At 44.5% G+C, this 20,274-nt stretch overlaps 1 protein-coding gene across 1 annotated transcript in view; it reads left to right on the forward strand.

Moving 5' to 3' along the window:
* susd4 (sushi domain containing 4) overlaps window positions 1–19,993 on the forward strand; it is a 100,155-nt gene extending 80,162 nt beyond the window's left edge. The window contains 5 exon segments of the mRNA XM_068028601.1: window positions 1,230–1,418; window positions 6,108–6,338; window positions 8,620–8,764; window positions 16,209–16,597; window positions 19,983–19,993. Coding sequence (XP_067884702.1) covers window positions 1,230–1,418; window positions 6,108–6,338; window positions 8,620–8,764; window positions 16,209–16,597; window positions 19,983–19,993 — 965 coding nt within the window.
* Window positions 19,994–20,274: the final 281 nt, after the last annotated feature.

Consider the following 20,274-nt stretch of genomic DNA (forward strand, 5'->3'; position numbering starts at 1 on the left):
TCCTGCCCATTCATGTATCTGTCTAGATACATCTTAAAAGACGCCATCGTGCCCGCATCTACCACCTCCGCTGGCAACGCGTTCCAGGCACCCACCACCCTCTGCGTAAAGAACTTTCCACTCATATCCCCCCTAAACTTTTCCCCTTTCACTTTGAACTCGTGTCCTCTAGTAATTGAATCCCCCACTCTGGGAAAAAGCCTCTTGCTATCCACCCTGTCTATACCTCTCATGATTTTGTACACACTTGAGACTAAGATCATGGTTTATCGGACAGCAGTGACCCCTGCGCTCCTACGCACTTCGGAGATTTGGACAACCAAGAGCAGGCACCTCAAAGCACTGGAGAGGTACCACCAGAGGTGACTCCGCCAGATCCTCCAAATCCAGGAGATTTGGCCCAACAGCAGTGTCCTCTCCCAAGCCAACCTGCCCAGCATCGGGTGCTAATCACCCAAAACCAGCTTCGCTATGCGGGACATATCATTTGCATACCTGACATCAGACTCCTGAAGTAGCTGTTCTACTCAGAACTTGGTTGTGGCAGGAGACTCCAAGGACAGTGGAAATGCTTTGGAGATGTCCTCAAAACATCCCTGAAAAGATCAAACATCCCTGTTGACTTGTGAGAGTCCCGATTTGTGACTGTCCTACATGGAGAAAGCTTATTCAGGTAGGCATTGTACACCTTGAGGGACTGCGTTGGGAACATGTGAAGTCGAGGCATCAGAGGGAGTGCACAAACCTCCAAAACTATTCATCTACTTGACCCTTCAAGCACCACCTGCCCCTCATGTGGCAGAGTCTGCAGGTCATGTATTGGACTGAGCAGCCATCTCAGAACCCATCGTAAGCGAGTCATCCTCGATCCCATGGGACTGCCTGAGAAGTCCAAGAATTTGAGAAAAGATCCAGTGCTCACTGAAGAAGGCGAAGAGTAGGCATGGTCAGGGGATGAGCAGTGGTGGTTTAAAATCAGCAGTTAACTTGTAGTTCGGGCTGAAATGCGTACACCATTAGAGCCAGCAGAACTTAAATAGTTGGAGAGAGGAGATTGCGGGAGATAGAGCAAAAGATGGCAGAGGATAGGCAAAGATAAAGGTGCACAGAAAGGAGCTCCCGAGGGAGCTGACTGACAAGCAGACATCTTGAAAGCCATCAATGGGGGACTGGGTTTCCCTGGGGGACTCATTAACCTTGTTTTCCCATGTGTTTCTCTTTCTCTTCAGGTTGCTTGAAGCCCCAGGTATTTCCTCACAGTTACGTCAATGTGTCAGATTCTCTGACCTCCTTTCCTGTAGGGTCAGTCGTGCGTTATCAGTGCTTCCCTGGATACAAGCTAGCAGGGCCAGAGCTTCTGGAATGCATGTACAACCTGCTGTGGTCATTGAGCTCTCCACGATGCCTGGATGTTGAAGGTAGAATCGCCTAATCGGTTCAAATGTCCGTTTAACATCTGCTTCAGTTATCCTGCTTCACTTATTTTAATCACCTTTTCCTCCCTGTCTCTCCTGAATTCAGGCACCCAAAGCCTAGAACTTTGAAGGTGCTGCACCCAGTTGTGGGCACCTAAGCATCCAACATAGCATTCATTGCCAGCCAGAGGTGCACCACATGGCATATTACACAGGCTTCTCAAGGCATCCAGAGTACATGCCAGAACTATTTAATGAATCATACAATGATGCAGCACAGAAGGAGGCCATTCAGCCCAACATGCTTGTGCTGGCTAAGGAACAGTAGTGACTAGCTTATGTAAATAAGCTCGAAGGCTTGTTGTGAACAGTTTGACTGCAGCCTGTGGCTGTCAAGGTCACTGTATCCTTTAACTTTATGCCAAGGGGATCATTCCAGCTGCCATAGGTGACAGTGACAAAGAACAGTTCACTGTTCACCAGTGTATCAGAGAGGTCACCGAGGATCTGTGCCAAGGGAACGCCTTCAGCTCTTTCCCCAAGGACAGAGCGAGACAGGACGAATGAGCACCAGCTTTCGCCCATATTTCCCCAGGGTGGAAGGTGGCTATAAACTGCCCATCACCAGCCTGGCATACAGTCATAGTCAGAGTTACAGCACAGAAACAGGCCCTTCCGCCCAACCCGCCTGTGCCGAACATCAAGCACCCATCCAAAAACTAATCCCAAGTCCCCGCAGTTGGCCTGTAGCCTTGTATGTTATGGCGTTTCAAGTGCTCATCTAAATACTTTTTGAATGTCGTGAGGGTTCCTGCCTTCACCACCTCCCCAGGTAGTGTGTTCCAGATTCCAATCACCCACTGGGTGAAAACATTTTTCCTCAAATCTCCCCTAAACCTCCTACCCCTGACTTTAAATCTATGCCTCCTGGTTATTGACCTCTCCACTAAGGATTTTGTATACCTCAATCAGTTCCCCCCTCAGCCTTCTCTGCTCTAAGGAAAACAACCCCAGCCTATCCAGTCTCTCTTCATAGTTGAAATGCTCCAGCCCAGGCAACATCCTGGTGAATCTCCTCTGCACCCTCCCCAGTGCAATTACATCCTTCCTATACTGTGGTGACCGAACTGTACACAGTACTCCAGCTGTGGCCTAACTAGCGTTTTATACAGCTCCATCATAACCCCCCTGCTCTTATATTCCGTGCCTCGGCTAATAAATGCAAGTATCCCATATGCCTTCCGAACCACCTTATCTACCTGTGCTGCTGCCTTCAGTGATCTATGGACAAGCACCCAAATGTCCCTCTGACCCTCTACTTCCTAAGGTCCTACCATCTATTGTATATTCCCTTGCCTTGTTAGCCCTCCCAAATTTCATCACCTCACTTTTCTCAGCATTAAACTCCATTTGCCACAGCTCCGCCCATCTTACCAGCCCATCTATACTGTCCTGTAATCTAAGACTTTCCTCCTCACTATTTACGACACCAATTTTCGTGTCATCTGCAAACCTACTTATCATACCTCCTATATTCACATCTAAATCATTAATGTACACTATAAGCAGCAAGGGTCCCAGCACCAATCCCTATGATACCCCACTGGTCACTGCCTCCATTCGCAAAAACAACCCTCTACCATCACCCTCTGCCTCCTGCCACTAAGCCAATTTTGAATCCAATTTGCCAAATTACCCTGGATCCCATGGGCTCTTACCTTCTTAACAATCTCCCATGCGGGACCTTATCAAAAGCCTTTACTGAAGTCCATGTAGATGTCTTCAACTGCTTTACCCTCATCTACACCTCCAGTCACCTCCTCGAAAAATTCAATCAAATCTGTTAGACATGATCTCCCCTGACAAAGCTATGCTGACAATCCCCGATTAATCCCTGCCTCTCCAAGTGGAGATTAATCCTGTGTCTCAGAAGTTTTTCTAGTAATTTCCCTACCACTGATGTTAAACTCACCGGCCTATAATTACCTGGTTTATCCTTGTACCCTTCTTGAATAATGGTACCACATTCACTGTCCTCCAGTCCTCTGGTACCTCTCCTGTGGTCAGTGAGGTGCTGAAAATTTGTGTCAGAGCCCCCGCTATCTCCTCCCTTGCTTCACAAAGCAGCCTGGGATACATCTCAACTGGGCCTGGGGATTTATCCATTTTAAGCCTGCTAATATTTCCTCCCTTTCAATGCTAATTTGATCAAGTATATCACAATCCCCCTCCCTGATCACTACACCTACATCGTCCCTCTCCATGGTGAACACAGATGAAAAGTAATCGTTCAAAACCTCACCTATGTTCTCCGACTCCACACAGATTGCCTCTTAGATCCCTAATGGTCCTCACTTTTTCCCTGGTTATCCTCTTGCCCCTAACATACTTATAAAACGCCTTGGGATTTTCCTTTAACTTGTCTGCCAGTGACTTTTCATGCCCCCTCTGCACTCTCTAATTACATTAAGTACCCCCCCTACACCTTCTATACTCCTCTCAGGCCTCCGATGTTTTCAGTGCTCTGAATCTGCCATCACCTCCTTTGTTCCCTTATCTAATCCTCTATATCCCTTGACATCCAGGGTTCCCTGGACTTGTTGGTCCTACTCTTCACCTTTACAGGAAGATGTTGGACCTGAACTCTCACTATTTCCTTTCTAAATGACTCCCACTGGTCTGATGTAGATTTTCCTATAAGAAGCTGCTCCCAGTTCACTTTGGCCAGATCCTGTTTTATCATATTGAAATATGCCTTCCCCCAATTCAGTATTTTTATTTCCGGTCCCTCTTTGTCCTTTTCCATAACAAATCTCAGAGTTAAGGTCACTATCCCCGAAATGCTCCCCCACTGACACTTCTACCACTTGTCTGGCTTCATTCCCTCGGATTAAGTCCAGTACTGCCCCTTCTCTTGTAGGACTATCTAAGTACTGGCTCAAAAAGCTCTCCTGAATGCACATGAAGAATTCTGTCCCAACTAAGCTTTTTACACTAATACTATCCCCTCTAATATAGGGGAAGTTGAAATCCTCTACTCTTGTTACCCTATTATTTTTGCACCTCTGAGATTTGCCTACATATCTGCTCCTCTATCACTGCCTGATTGTTTGGAGGCCTGTAGTCCACACAGACAAGTCATTGCCCCCTTTTTGTTTTTAAGTTCTACCCATATAACCTCATTAGAGGAACCTTCGAAGATATCATCCCTCCTTACTGCAGTAATTGACTCCTTGATCAACAGTGCAATGCCACCTCCTCTTTTACCCCCTCCTCTATCACGTCTGAAGATTCTATACCCTGGGATATTAAGCTGCCAGTCCTGCCCTTCCCTCAACCATGTCTCAGTGAAAGCAATATCATATTCCCATGTGTTAATCAACACCCTCAATTCATCTGCCTTACTAGTAAGATTCCTTGCATTAAAATAGATACAATCCAGCCTTGCATTATTTGCTTGAGCCTCTATATCAATCTATATCAATTGAAAGGCATTCCACTCGCTGAACATGCAGCTGGTTTGCGACTATGGGTATTGTTTCCTGAAGGTCTGTGCCCACTATCCCAGCAGTGTCATGACTGATTAGTCCTGCGCTAAGCCTCTTTATTCAGCCAGGCTGCCAAGTGACAGGCTGGCTACTGGGCGACAAGGACTATTCTCTCCAGTCGTGGCTCAAGGCTCCTGTTGGGAACTCTGGCACAACTGCAGAGCAGGTCTACAAGAGCCATGCAGCCACAAGAAGCTTCATCCTTTCCACTCTCCTAACTATCAGCGTCGAGTGCTTTCCTTCAGTTCAGCCTCACTTCGCTATAAATATAGCACCAAATCCAGAACAAGAAAGAACTTTATCAAACAACTCAATTCCATCTCTAACAGTTAACAAATAATTCTGAATCACCCTTGTGCAAGCCCTTCGTGCCAACCTTCTATGTTCATTACCTCTCTGTGCTCCCATAAATTGTTTCCCCGGAAGCTACAGCTCGGGAAGTGGCATGCTGCTGAGCTTCCATTTAGAACAATTCAGATGGCTATGGTGTGCAACCTCAAGCAGCTCTGGATCCAGAGGGCCCAGCTTCAGACATTTCTTTAAATTCTTTTTTTTGTGGGATGTGGCCATCACTGGCTAGGCCAACATTTATTGCCCATCCTTAATAGCTCTTGAACTGAGCAGCTTGCTCGGCCATGTCAGAGGACATTTTAAGAGTCAACCACATTTCTGTGGGTCTGGAGTCACATGTAGGCCAGACTGGGTAAGGATAGCAAATTTCCTTCCCTAAAGGACATTAGTGAATGAGATGGGTTTTTACAACAATCGACAATGGTTTCATTGTCACCGTTAAATCTAAAATTAAAAATCTAGTCTATTAATTGAATTCAAATTTCACTATCTGCCATGGTGGGATTTGAACCCGTGTCCCCAGAGCATTAGCTTGGGCTCTGGATATCTACTCCAGTAACAATACCACTACGCCACTGCCTCCTCCAAACTGCAGCATCTGGGACTGGGCCAGAGCAGGCTTGCTGTCATACTGAGACAGGACAGCAGGTGGCTCTGCCATGGAGAGAAGCCCACTCTGTGGGAGCTGCACTTTAGCACTTCTGTGGCTGACACGAACTTTGACAATTGCAGCACTTTGACTGTAGAGGATAGAGATATTATTCATTCTCTCTCTCTCTCTCTCTCTCTCTAGCGTGTCCGCTACCTCCAATACCAGATCATGGTGACTACGTCTGCCACCCTTATCCCTGTGACCGCTACATCCATGGCACTGTCCTGGAGTTCTACTGTGACCCTGGCTACTTCCTCATCAACGATTATAAATACATCACCTGCCAGTATGGAGAGTGGTTCCCGACCAGCCAGGTCTTCTGCCAGCAAGCCGGTGGGTGCTTGGCATGCAGTGGAAGAGAGCTTTATTGGAGTAGGGTACCCTCTGGGACATGGGGTTCATAAAAGAAGGTACTGCCAGCAGTGTGGAAAAAGGCAGGAGGGGGATTGTGGTGAGATAGGGATCAGGATCTTGTTCAAGAAGAGAAATGGCTTTCATTTTCAGAGCACCCTTGATGTAATACTTTATGGGAGGTGAGGTTCATATCTAGCAAAATGTTCAGTGATGTGTCCAAGCAGAATCAAAGAGGTAGGTTGTGAGGGGACTTTTAAAAGGGAGGTAGTAAGTTGGGGGGGCGGGGGGGGGGGGGGGGGGTGGAACAGTGTTCAGAAAGACCATTCCTAAATCTTTGAATGTGTTGTCGCCTCCCAAATCTGTGCCTATCTTTCCCAGAACTTCATGATTCTGTTCCTGCCACAGTACTGAACCAGCTCTTAATCAAAGTTAGTGAGATCCAATGTGACTGTGACAAACTTTCCCTCTTCATCCTTCTCAACCTGTCTACAGCCTTTGACACAGTTGACCACACCATCCTCCTGCAACACTTCTCCAATGTCGTCCAGCTGGGTGGGACTGCATGCATCTGGTTCCCTTTTTATCTAACTGTAGCTCACAATGGTTTCTCTTCCCACTCCCATACTGTTACCTTTGATGTCCCACAAAGATCTGCCCGTTGCCACTGATTTCAGTCCCCACTCCATCTCTGTTCCTTCGCTACCGACTCCATCACTCTCCCTGGCAACAGTCAGATTAAGCCAGACATTTTGTAATTTTAGTTCGTATTTGACCCCAAGACGAGTTTCCGACCATATATCCATGGCATCATTAAAACAGCCTATTTCCACCTCTAACGTCGCCCAACTCCGCCCCTGCATCAGCATTTGCTGCTGAAACCCTCATTCATGCCTTTGTTACCTAAAATCAGAACGATTACAGTATGGAAGGAGGTCATTCGGCCTGTCGAGTCTGTGCTGGTTCGCTGCAAGAACTCAGCTAGTCCCACTCCCCTGATCTTTTCCCATAGCCCTGCAAATTTTTTCCCTTCATGTGCAAATCCAATTCCCTTTTTAAAATCCATGATTGAATCTGTCTCCACCACACTCTCAGGCAGTGTATTCCAGATCCTAAACACACGCGGAGTAGAACATTTTTCCTCATGTCACCTTTGGTTCTTTTGCCAATCATTTTAAATCTGTCCCCTTTGGTTGTTGACTTTTTTGCCATAGGAACAGTTTCTCTCCATCTCTGCCTAGACACCACATGATTTTGAACACCTCTATCAAATCTCCTGTCAACCTTCTCATCTGTAAGGAGAACAACCCCAGTTTCTCAGGTTTATCCATATAACTGAAGCCTCTCATCCCTGGCACCATTTTTGTAAATCTTTTCTGCACCCTCTCAAAAGCCTTCACATCCTTCCTCAAGTGCAGTGCCCAGAACAGGACACAATACTCCAGTTGAGGCCAAACCAGTGTTTTATAAATGTTCATCAAAACCTGCCTTGTACACTATGCCTCAGTATATGAAGCCCAGGATCCAATATGCTTTATTAACTGCTTTCTCAACCTGCCCTGCCACCTTCAACAATTTGTGCACATATATCCCAAGGTCTTTTTGTTTGTGCACCCCCTTTAGAATTGTATATTGCCTCTCCTCATTCTTCTTACTAAGATGCATCACTTTGCACTTCTTTGCATTAAATTGCATCTGCTGTGTGTCCGCCTATTCCACCAGCCTATCACTATCCTCCTCATAGTTCACTATACTTACAAGTTTTTTGGTCATCTTCAAATTTTGAAATTGTGCCCTGTACACCCAAGTCTAAGTCTATCTTGACTATTCAAACACACTCCTGGTTGGCCTTCCACATTCTACCCTCCGTAAACCTGAGGTAATCCAAAACACTGTTTCCCATGTCCTTACTCCAAAGTCCCGTTCACCCATCAGCCCTGTGCTCACTGACCTACTTAGCTCCCAGTCAAGCAACAATTCAATTCCCAAATTAAAAGTTACCTCTAGAAAATTAACACAAACCATGAACCAGGTGATCCTAACAGATGGAAGAGTTAGGGTACCAGAGGAATGTACTTTAAATTTGTTGAACGGCCGTTTATCATCCTTGACTTTACTTCTTGATTTCTTTGGAGTGAACTATTCAGTGGATCTCCCTACGATACTGTTGAGCTCGATGATCAGGAAGCTTTCAGTGTTTGGCTGATTTCAGATGTCTTTGCTTAATTTCCCCATGGGTTTGGTGCTATTGATTTGGAACGTAGTGGTCTCACCATCACTTACTGTTCAATATCTCTTGCAGATCAATCCTGGTCAGACTCGGAGCAAACTATCCTCTCTACCTGGAAGATCGTGGCTTTCACGGCCATCAGTGTCCTCCTGTCCCTGCTCCTTGTGGTCTTCTTCAAAGCCTTTCAGATCAAGCTGAAGTCACCATGCCAGTCTAGGTAAACAGTAAAGGGCACTCTTTAGTTTAAGAGTGGGGGCTGTGATTGGGAGGATTAGACATTAATGGAAAGTGAGCACGATCAGTGCTGTGGGAAGGAACATTGTGCACATCCATGCCAACATCAAATACTCTCTGGTCAAACATAGGCATGGGTGAAATGCATAGACCAAATCTACATACACAGTCTCATGTGAAAAATGCAGCAGATCCATTGGTATCCATAAAGAAAAGATTTACGAGAATGATTCCAGAGATAAGGGACTTCAGCTTCCTGGATAGATTGGAGAAGCTGGGGTTGTTCTCCTTAGAGAAGTAAAGGTGGGGAGGAGATTTGACAGGTGTTCAAAATCATGACAGAGGAGGTAGAAACTGTTCTCATTGGCAGAAGGGTCCAGAAACAGAGGATACCTATATAAGGTGAATGGCAAAACAACCAAAAGTGACATGAGAAAAAGCTTTTATTTTTATAAACGCAGTGTGGGGTTAGGATCTGGAATGTATTGCCAGAAAGTGTGGTGGAGGCAGATTCAATCGTGGCTTTCAAAAGGGAATTTGATATTTAATCGGAGGAGAAAAACTGGCAGGGCTAAAGTGGAGTGGGACTAGCGGAGTTGCTTTTGTAGAGAGCCAGCACGCACATTAGAATTAGATTAGAACATTACAGCACAGTACAGGCCCTTCGGCCCTCGATGTTGCGCCGACCTGTGAAACCATCTGACCTACACTATTCCATTTTCATCCATATGTCTATCCAATGACCACTTAAATGCCCTTAAAGTTGGCGACTGACCTCTGTGCTGTAAGCATTCTATGATAAAGAGAATGGACAGGAGAATGTTCTGGGAGGGACTTTCATCAGAGCAGCTTCCAACCAATTCTCAACATCCACTTTTGAAAATAGCTCTTGAGATATGAGCTTTATGGCAAGGCTGGCCATCCCTTACTCTCCTTGGGAAGAGCCTCTCGAACTGCCCTACTGTTTGATCGGATTTTGACTCAATGACATTGAAGGTATGGTAATATATGTCCAAGTCAGTATGGTAGTATAACTTGGAGGGGGTAGTATTGCTATGTTTCTACATGGCGGAGGTCGTGAGTTTGGGAGGTGTATTGAGCCTAGGCTATTTGGTGAGTTTTGGAATTGCAACTTTCTGCATTGCAAGCCTTTGCTTTTTCATCTAAAGATAATAAAGAAGAAACCAAAGCTATAACTGAAAAGTATGGAGGTTTGTCTGTTAAACCATTGCTTGAAGCAATGTGTAAGAAAAGAGAGAGTTAAGCAGTCTCTCCTGAAATCTACTAATCTTATCTGATTTATTTCTCTATTGTAGAGATAGTAACCTTCCCCTTTTCTCTATTCAAAGAGGAGGAAGAAGTCAATTTAGATGCATGATCATTGTTGATCTAAGACTGACCCCCTCAAGCAATGGTCAGTTTAGACAATAAACCTCATTAAAAGACATTCCAGTGCTGGCATTAATTGATAAGTTCTGTAGAAGGGAACATTTGTGACTACAAAATCCTTTTCAGAGGCAGAAGATTGGTTATAGAATAGTCCATGTTGAACATGAGTCATAACTGTGCACAGAAGGATGCTCTTCAGCCCATCGAGTTATGCTGGTCACTGTAGAGTTAGTCCCATTCCCCAACTCTATCTCCGTAGCCCTGCAAATTTGCCTCATGTATCCATCCAATTTCTCTTTCCACCACCCTGAAGACAGTGTGTTTCAGGTCATTACTGATCAATTGGCAGATATCCATTCACCAAAATCAGGAAGCAGGAGACAGGCTGTGGTCCACAATTGTTTTACTCTCAATCCATAGTTTAATATAAATACCAGCTTCCACTCTTCCTTTCCGGACTAACTCCCTGTCCAGGAGTAACTCCCCTGACTTGGGAAAACCCAGCCCTTAAATACAAGCTGCAATAAGCATCACCTGCTCACTAGTAACTCTGAAGTAAGTCCTGATTAATCAAAAGGGACTAAAAATTTCAACATAGTCAGATTCCTTTTCTTTTTAGAAAAAAGAAAAATGAAAACATGTACACACGCACACACTTGTTCTCCATCTTTAAAAACCCTTTAGCCAATCCATGGCCTTCACTTTTTGTCCCTCTTCTTAAACATTTAACCAATTTTTGTATTTGCCTGTAGACTTCCCTGCTCATTTAACTATCGTAACCTCCCTCCAGTTATCTGACCCTCCACCCAGGAACCTAATTTAGGGCAAACAATCCCTGGATGAGATTGCTTTTTTTTGTCCTTCATGATCAGTATGTGTATCTATTTCTTGATCTTAGATCCTGCCTCTCTGGCTCAAAAAAAAAAAATCACAGAATTCATGGGTATGCAATGTACAAGGTGCCTCCTGATCATCACCTTCTCAGTGTCTGAAAATTCATAACCCATCCCTATACTTGTGAAGAATGTGCTTTTATAGTCTGATTCCCATGTTGTATTAGTAGAGTTTTCCCCTCACATCCTGTATTTTTTCCCAGACTTCTCCATTTCCTTCTCCCTTATAATAAAGGAGGTCGCCAGAACAAAAGTCTTCCTAAGACTGTCTTATGAGAGTTCTTAATGCTCTGAAATTTTCCAGATGCTTCAGCTTTGATAAATGCTTTCCTGCTGGCATGTAACACATTTAGGTGGGCGGAGAAAGTAAAGCTAATAATCGTTTCCTCCAGGGCGGGAGGATCGCCACATAGTACAAAAGGCAATTTTGGATTACGGCCGTGTACTAATTGGTATGGGCTATACCTCCCACCCCCGACCATTTGTAAATAATTTTTATTGGCATGGGCAAGTTTGCAGCTTACAGTTTGGTTGATCCACCAGTATCTTGTGTAAGATACAATCAACTATTGCAGGATTTCCTTTTACACAAGCCATTGCTGAATGGGCTTTCTGCAGTAATATTCATAACTACAATATTAGGTTCTCACATGTCCCTAAACTAAACTAGTCATTTGCACACTCCCCTCCATTATCTGCTGGAATGCCAACAATATTTCTAAGGCCCGTGCCAATCCACTTTTTCATAACTTTGTCCACTATCATCAGTTTGTCCTTATTGTTTAATACTGTAGATATACTGAACGTAGTTGCCATATCTACAAAACGTAACAGATAAGTACTTTGATCCTTGTCCCATATTTTCAGGTTCATAGCCACCACTTCATTAAATTCTTGGGCTAATGGGACACTTACAACCGGGTGTGGAGGTATTTAATACATATGGTCACATTGAGAGGTGATCTGTTCAACAAGAGATTCATACTCTTTATCCACAACTCTGGCATCCTTCAGCAGTAGCTTTAACCTTTGTACTGAAGGATGGGTAAATTGTCTGTGCAACTTCCAGATAATTCTCTTTGTTAGTCACACTCTTGTCTCCAGAAGTCAGTAATACTTCTGGAACCTCTCGGCGAGAAACTGATTCCTCAATGGAATAATGTCCTGAATCAGTGAATTGTAAATTTACAGCTTCAAAGACAAATGCTTCGTCAGTCTCCATGCTCAATCTCATCTTCCCTTTTGTTCTCTCCAATCGAAGACTTACTTAGCAATAACGGTATGTCACTCTGAACCACATCAGTGCCGATGAAATGACACATTCCTGCTATTTCACATGGGAGGACCACTCTCTTTAAAGAGTGGAATGTGTTATTGTCACTGGACCTAAAGCAGGTAGCATTTTCATATTCTTTAATTTTACTTTTATCTGCCTGGTCAAGGATTTCCAAGTAACAGTTTAGCCAATCAACTCCACACAGTTGAGGTACAGCCGCTATCACACAACTGAATGAATCAGCAACCAAGATGCTCATGGTCCGACTTAAGTGTTCGGTCACTAATAGAATATTTTTATGTCATTCATCCTAATCATCAAAACCATCCATTTCAGGAGTTATTTCAAATACTTGATTCCTGGTTTTCAGATAATTCCATGCTTAGTGATACTTAGACTCACCAAAAATGCCTAATAATCATTCCCCATGCATTTCTAGGATTCAGCTATCATTCCAATCTTGCATTTTGGTTTGATCCACAAATTTATTAAAAGTACAACCCACCTCAATATCTTTCAGCAACTTCCCCTTTGTACAAGCACCCGTGACTAGGCCCCCATCAATTTTGAGCACCAGTAATCATTGGAGTCCTCTATTCTCTGCATCACTACAGAATTTCCAATTTGTGACATGAAGGTAGCTGGAAATGATTGTTTTCCCAAAGATTTCTTGCAGGCAGCAGTCATTTGCTCAAAAAATGAGCAAGAATCTTTACCATGAAATTGAATCCCTATCAAAACCAAATGTCTATCCATGAGAGATTTGTGCACAATCTAAACCTGCAAGTTCTCCCTGTGAACCACATGGGTTTACACCAGGTGCTCCAGTTTCCTCCCGCAGCCAAAGACTTGCAGGTTGATAGGTAAATTGGCCATTATAAATTGCCCCTAGTATAGGTAGGCGGTAGGGGAATATAGGGAAGGTAGGGATGTGGTAGGAATATGGGATTAGTATAAATGGGTGGTTGATGGTCAGCACAGACTCAGTGGGCCAAAGGGCCTGTTTCAGTGCTGTATCTCTAAATAAATAAAAATAAATTTGAATGCAAGCACAGACTCCAGAATTTCTAGATGGAATTTGATAGGTTATAAAAAGATGAAATGAATTCAATGACATATTCTTCTATGGACTGATGATAAATTTAAGATTGACAAAAAATCAACCATGCCTCATAGACTTCCAACAAATCATCTTTTTTGTAAATCTTGTCCATAAATTGTATTAACATTGGCAATCCCTCTTCAGTGTCCAAGTCACTAACATTCTGCTGAAAATAATTTATTTCTAATCTTGCTTTTTCCTGGTAAAGACAAAGCCATACCTTGCTTCCTCTTGGTCAAGGAAGTGACCAGAGTCCACATTTCCACCTCATTTTTCCATTGTTCACATGGTTCCAATTTTGAAAAGACTAGCAGGTAATCATAATGCAAGAGCCTGCAGCATGACTCAGCAATTTCACCTTGAAAGCCACCAGAAGCTTTGCTTTTGTTAGAAAGAGAATTTTTTTTCTTTATCTTCCCACCTGAAGAGGTTAAAATTAATCCTCTACTACCATAATCAATTGACAGACATTCAGTCACCAAAATCAAGAAAAAAGTCTGGGATCCACAATTGTTTTATTCTTAATCCACAGTACAAATAACAGTTTCCACTTTTCCTTTCTGAACTAACTCCCCTGACTGCAGGGAACCCAGCCCTTAAATACAAGCTGCAATGAGCACCACCTGCTCTCTATTTACTCTGAAGTAGTCCTGATTAATTAAAGGGACCAGCATTTTCAACATTGTCAATTACCACTCACTGCGTAAAAAAAGATTTCTTCACATTCCTCCTGCATCTCTTGCCCAAAACCTTCAACCTTTGTCCCCTAGTCCTTGTACCATCAGTTAATGGAAATAGCTTTTCTTTGTCTACCTTATCTACATAGAAACATAGAAAATAGGAGCAGACATAGGCCATTCAGCCCTTCGAGCCTGCTCCACCATTCATTATGATCATGGCTGATCATCCAACTCAGTAACCTGTTCCCGCTTTCTCCCCATACTCTTTGATCCCTTTAGACCCAAGAGCTATATCTAACTCCTTCCTGAAAACATATAATGTTTTTGCCTCAACTACTTTCTGTGGTAGCGAATTCCACAGGTTCACCATTTTCTGGGTGAAGAAATTTCTCCTCCTCTCAGTCCTGAAAGGTTTACCCCGTATCCTTAGACTATGACCCCTGGTTCTGGACTCCCCCACCATCGGGAACATCCTTCCTGCATCTACCCTGTCAAGTCCTGTTAGAATTTTATAGGCTTCTATGAAATCCCCCCTCACTCTTCTGAACTCCAGCGAATATAATCCTAACCGACTCAATCTCTCCTCATATGTTGGTCCTGCCATCCCAGGAAACAGTCTGGTAAACCTTTGTTGCACTCCCTCTATAGCAAAAACATCATTCCTCAGATAAGGAGACCAAAACTGCACACAATATTCCAGGTGTGGCCTCACCAAGGCCCTGTATAATTGCAGCAAGACATCCCTGCTCCTGTACTCGAATCCTCACACTATGAAGGCCAACATACCATTTGCCTTTTTTATCGCCTGTTGGACCTGCATGCTTATCTATCTAAACCTGGCATAATCTTGTACACCTCTATCAAATCTGCCCTCAATTTTGTTTGCTCCAAGGAGAACAGCCTCTACTTCTCCTACCTAGCCTTGTAGCTAAATTGCCTCATCCCTGGAACCATTCTGGTAAATTTCTGCTGCACTCTTCAAGGACCTTCACATCCTTCCGGAAGTTTTGTTTTTATTCTTTCATGTGGATGCGTATAGCAAGTCCAGCATTAGTTGCCCATCCCTAATTGCCCTTGAGAAGGTGGTGGTGAGCTGCCTTCTTGAACCGCTGCAGTCCATGTGAGGTAGGTACATCCATCCTTCTAGGTGGTAGAGGTCAAGGGTTTGGAAGGTGCTGTGAAAAGAGGCTTAATGAGTTGCCACAGTGCATCTTGTAGATGGTACACACTGCTGCCACTGCGTGCCGGTGGTGGAGGGAGTGAATGTTTAAGGTGATGGATTGGGTGCCAATCAAGCGGGCTGCTTTGTCCTGGATGGCGTTGAGCTTCTTTGCTGCACCTATCCAGGCAAGTGGAGAGTATTCCATCACACTCCTGACTTGTGCCTTGTAGATCATAATGCCATTGAATGTCAGGGGTAGATGATTATATTCTCTCTTGTTGGAGATGATCATTGCTCAGCACTTGTGTAGGGCAAATGTTACTTGCCACTTATCAGCCCAAGCCTGGATATTGTCCAGGTCTTGCTTCAGTCTTGAGGAGACATGAGTGGTATTGAACACTGTGCAATCTTCAGAAACATCGTCACAAAAAGGTAGGTTTTAAGGAGTGTCTTAAAGGAAGATAGAGGGTTAAATAGATGGAGAAGTTTAAGGAGGGAATTACAGAGATTCAAGCCTTGGCAGCTGAGGGCCTGACCACCAATGGTGGAACAATTAAATTCAGGGCTATGCAGGAGCCCAGAATTGGAGGAGTGCCAAGATCTTGGAGGATTGTAGGGCCAGAGGAGGTTACAGAGATAGAGAGGTATGAACTCCAGGATGAGAATTTTAAAATCAAGATGTTGTTGGATTGGGAGCCACTATAGGTCAGTGAGCACATGGGTGTTGGGACTTGGTACAAGTTAGAATACAGGCTGCAGAGTTTTGGATGAGCTCAAGTTTATGGAGGGTGGAAAATGGGAGGCTGCTCAGGAGTGCATTGAATAGTCTAGTGTAGAGGTAACAAAGTCATGGATGAGATAAGTATGAACACATACACTTACCTCCCCCTTTAACAATTGCCCTTGTTGAATTGTATTCCAGCAGTGACCAAGATGCTTTAGGTAGCAGAAATTTTGTGGTGGTTGATGGAGTGCCAGTCGTATTGCCCACCTATGACGAGGCTGTGTGCAACTGCATAAATAACCACACCGCAGCTGAGGTCACAACCCCTGCAGGACAAGGGGAAGAGGCAACACAACCAGATGACCAGAACCCTCCAGCCTATCCCGGCTGTGCGGCCGACCCAGTTTTAGCTGCGAATCCCACCCCCAACGAGCGGCCTGGCCAACTGGACTGCTCGGGGGAAGGGGAGGATTCATCACCATCAATGTCATTTTGTACGGCGGCTACGCACCCGATCACGGAGGAAATCAACGACGGCCCGGACACAGAAAACACAGCTTCAACATCTCCCAGTATTAACATTGCAGACGGTGAGTGTTCAGCACCATACTCTGCCTCATGCAATGAAGGGAACTGGGGGGTTTTGAGTTTTGAGTATTTAATGGCAAACCTCAGAGATCAAATGGCTGGGCAGGAGATGTGGGTGGTGGGTTATGGGAAGAGATGCTGGAGCTTGTTGAAAGTTTAGGAAGACTTAGAAAACTATCTCTGGAGTAAGTGTGGGCAAGTCATGGAGAATTTGGTGGAGCCAAGGCAGCGGACAACATCGCCATCAATGATGGGCCAAAGTGGATGATGCACGAGAGATTGAAATCATCGAAGCGGAGAGTTTGGGAGGGCTTTTAAGTCTGGAAGAAGTTATAGAGATATGGAGAGGCGTGGCTATGGGGAAATTTAAACATAAGGATGAGAATTTTAATTTGAGCAAGACTGGCATACAGCATGCTTGCCTTCATCAGCTGAGGCATTGAGTACAAGAGTTGGGACATCATGTTACAGTTGTACATAACATTGGTTAGGCTGCATTTGGAGTACTGTGTGCAGTTCTGGTCGCTGCATTACAGGAAAGATGTGAATAGTGGGTATCTGGAATGAGCTGCCTGAGGAGGTGGTGGAGGCAGAAACAGTAGCAGCATTTAAGAGGCATCTGGACAGGTACCTGAATGAGCAAGGCATAGAGGGATATGGAATTAATGCAGGCAGGTGGGATTAGTATAGATAGGCATTATGGTCGGCATGGACGCAGTGGTCCAAAGGGCCTGTTTCTATACTGTACGACTCTATGACTTGGTAGATATGAGATATGGGAAACAGAGTTTTGGATAAGCTGAAGTTAAAGGAGATGAGAAGCCAGCCATGATGGCATATAAGTAGTGCTTGGGGGCTGTAGAGGGGGCAGGGGTTTAATAGATTAGGTTGTGGGGGGGTGGTTAGTAGAGTTGAATGGGGCGTGTGGTTTCTGTACAACTAGTTGTGAGGGACTTATAAAGCTGGTTTTGTGAGGGGGGCTCTGTAGAGTTGGATGGAAGAGGTTTCTAGAATAGTTTGGGTGATCTGTGGAGCTGATTGGGGGGTTTGTAGTGTTTGTTAGGGGGGTATGTTTGTACTGCTGCTTGGGGGTGTAGTGGTGATTGGGTTTTATTGCAATGGGTTAAATCTCCATTGTGGTGATTGTGGCTTATTGAAGTAGTTAAGCCTCCAGTGGCATAATTGGGGTTCATTGAAGTCTCAAATCTCCATTGTGTGATATGGGGTTTGTTGCAATTGGTTAAATATCTATTAGGGTAACTTAGCTTTGTTACAGTGGTTTAATCTCTATTGGGGTTTTTTCCAATGGGTTAAATCTGCATTGGGGGAAAAATAGTTGGCAAGACACTCACTCCATCTTAACTGCAACCCCAGCCCCCACTCTGGTTTTTGCCAGGTGGAGGGAATTAATATTGAAGCCATTATGGTGTCCAGAGGAATTGTTACTCCCTTAACAAAGACACTATTCACTGAAGGTATCACATGAGCAACTACAGTCAAAAGAAGGCATTTTTTTAAAGAGATACAGCACTGAAACAGGCCCTTCGAGTCTGTGCCGACCAACAACCACCCATTTATACTAACCCTGCAGTAATTCCATAATCCCTACCTACACTAGGGGCAATTTACAACGGCCAATTTACCTATCACCTGCAAGTCTTTGGCTGTGGGAGGAAACTGGAGCACCCGGCGAAAACCCACACGGTCACAAGGAGAACTTGCAAACTCCGCACAGGCAGTACCCAGAATTGAACCCAGGTCCCTGGAGTTGTGAGGCTGTGGTGCTAACCACTGCACCACTTAAAGAAGAAGAATTAAGATACAATTGCTAGGGTGGAATATTACCAGTGAGGAAACAGCAGGCTTACTGCAGGGATCTCATATAACACAGTGCAGCCAAGTTGCTCAGTTGATGTTTTGTTTGAGTTGAAGTCTGTCCCTTGTATGATGATCTCCTCTTCTTCTTAAGCGTTCTCCCTCTCCCCAAATTCAAGCTTCCCCATGGGTGAGAGGGGGCAGCAGCACTCTGAAGACAGGAGGCAGTGACATTGCAGAAAAATCCAAGGCTCTTCTCACTGTAATATAAGGAGGTACAACACCTGACACAAAGCTACTGTCCTGTTCCTACTTTTGGCCTTCCCCTACCACCCCACTGTCAGCCCACTTGCCTCTCCCCTTCTCTCATTCTTCAACATCTCAGTACAGAGAAAGTTGGAGCTGAGAGATTTTGGTTGGGTCTGAAGTTGTGTCGGTCCCCAATTCCCACCCCATCACCTCCCCACATCAGGGTGGCTGCTGTGGAGATCCATCCCATAGTCGTGGTTGAGGCCTTGGTTCTGCAACTCAAAGCAATGGACTGTCAGCCATATTCTGTCCTTTGTTCAAAATCCTTTGGATGCCGATTCAATTCATTTCATAATCCTGAGGTGAGGAGCTATTATTCTGGATTTTGAACAGAATAGGTTAGGTTGTAGGGGAAACGGGGAGATGCTATAGATCAGATAATTCAGACTTTGGTAGCCAAGCTTGGTGAAGCCTTTTGGACATCGTTTCATAGAGTCATACAGCACAGAAGCAAACTCTTCAAAAGTGTTAGCCAATTAGTCCCACTCCCCTGCTCTTTTCCCATAGCCCTGCAAATTCTTCTTTTCAAGTATTTATCCAGTTCCCTTTTGGAAATTATTGAATCCTGACAGTCAGTGCTTTCTAGATCATAACAACACACTGCGTTAAACAATTCCTGCTGGCTTTTTTGCCAATTATCTCAAATAAAATCAAACCCTTCTGCAGTTTCCCTTTATTTACTGTACCAAAACTGATTTTGAACACCTCTATTAAATATCCTCTTAACCTTCTCTACTTTAAGAGGACTAACACCAGCTTCTCCAGTCTCGCCACATAACTGAAGTTCCTCATCCCTGGTACCATCTGGTAGATCTCCTTTGCACATCTAGCCTCCTGTTGACCTTTGACCCATGGCTTTAACTCAACATTGCCAGATGCGCCAATGTTTCAGCATAAGCTCAGAAGTGTCACAAGAGGCTCCCGCTGGCAGCTATTTGGCTTTAGGCACTCAGGATGAGGAGAAGGAAGGAGAGTCACCTACTTAGTGAATCCTCTTTCTAGCAGCTCTGAGTAGGCTCAATACTTCCCTGCACTCAGACCAGGATTAGGGAATAGAGAAAGAATGATAAACAGGAGAGATTTTCTCTCACTTGGGAAAGAAAATGTATGTTTTTCTCAACAAAACCTCTTCACTTCCACCTAGCACAGCTAGAGTCTCCCAGTTGGCCCTCTCAGGTGGGTAGACTGTTTCCTGCTCTTTCTGGTGGAGGCCTATTCTGTGCTTTCTATGATCTATTTTTGAACTTTTCAACTCCTCCACAGGTTCCCCATGAAGGCCAATCCCCAGGATTCATCTCCTTCCTCCATCATTCCTTTCTTATGTTCCATGTTCCTTATTTTCTCTCTCTCTCTCTCTCTCTCACAGCCTTGCTTGATTTTTTCCCCTTTCTTTTAATAACTGCAGTTTTTTTTTTCTCTCCCACCTCCTTTTTTGGGCTCCCTCCATTTTGGACTCTTGTTAGGGAAGGCTATTTGATCAAGTGGGGTCAGGTGATGCTGGTCCTTGTGTGCTGCTGGCAGTGGTCTCTTACTTTGTCCTGCACTATCATTGCCT

This window comes from Heterodontus francisci, chromosome 3, assembly GCF_036365525.1.
Source record: "Heterodontus francisci isolate sHetFra1 chromosome 3, sHetFra1.hap1, whole genome shotgun sequence".
NCBI classification, from domain to species: Eukaryota; Metazoa; Chordata; class Chondrichthyes; order Heterodontiformes; family Heterodontidae; genus Heterodontus; species Heterodontus francisci.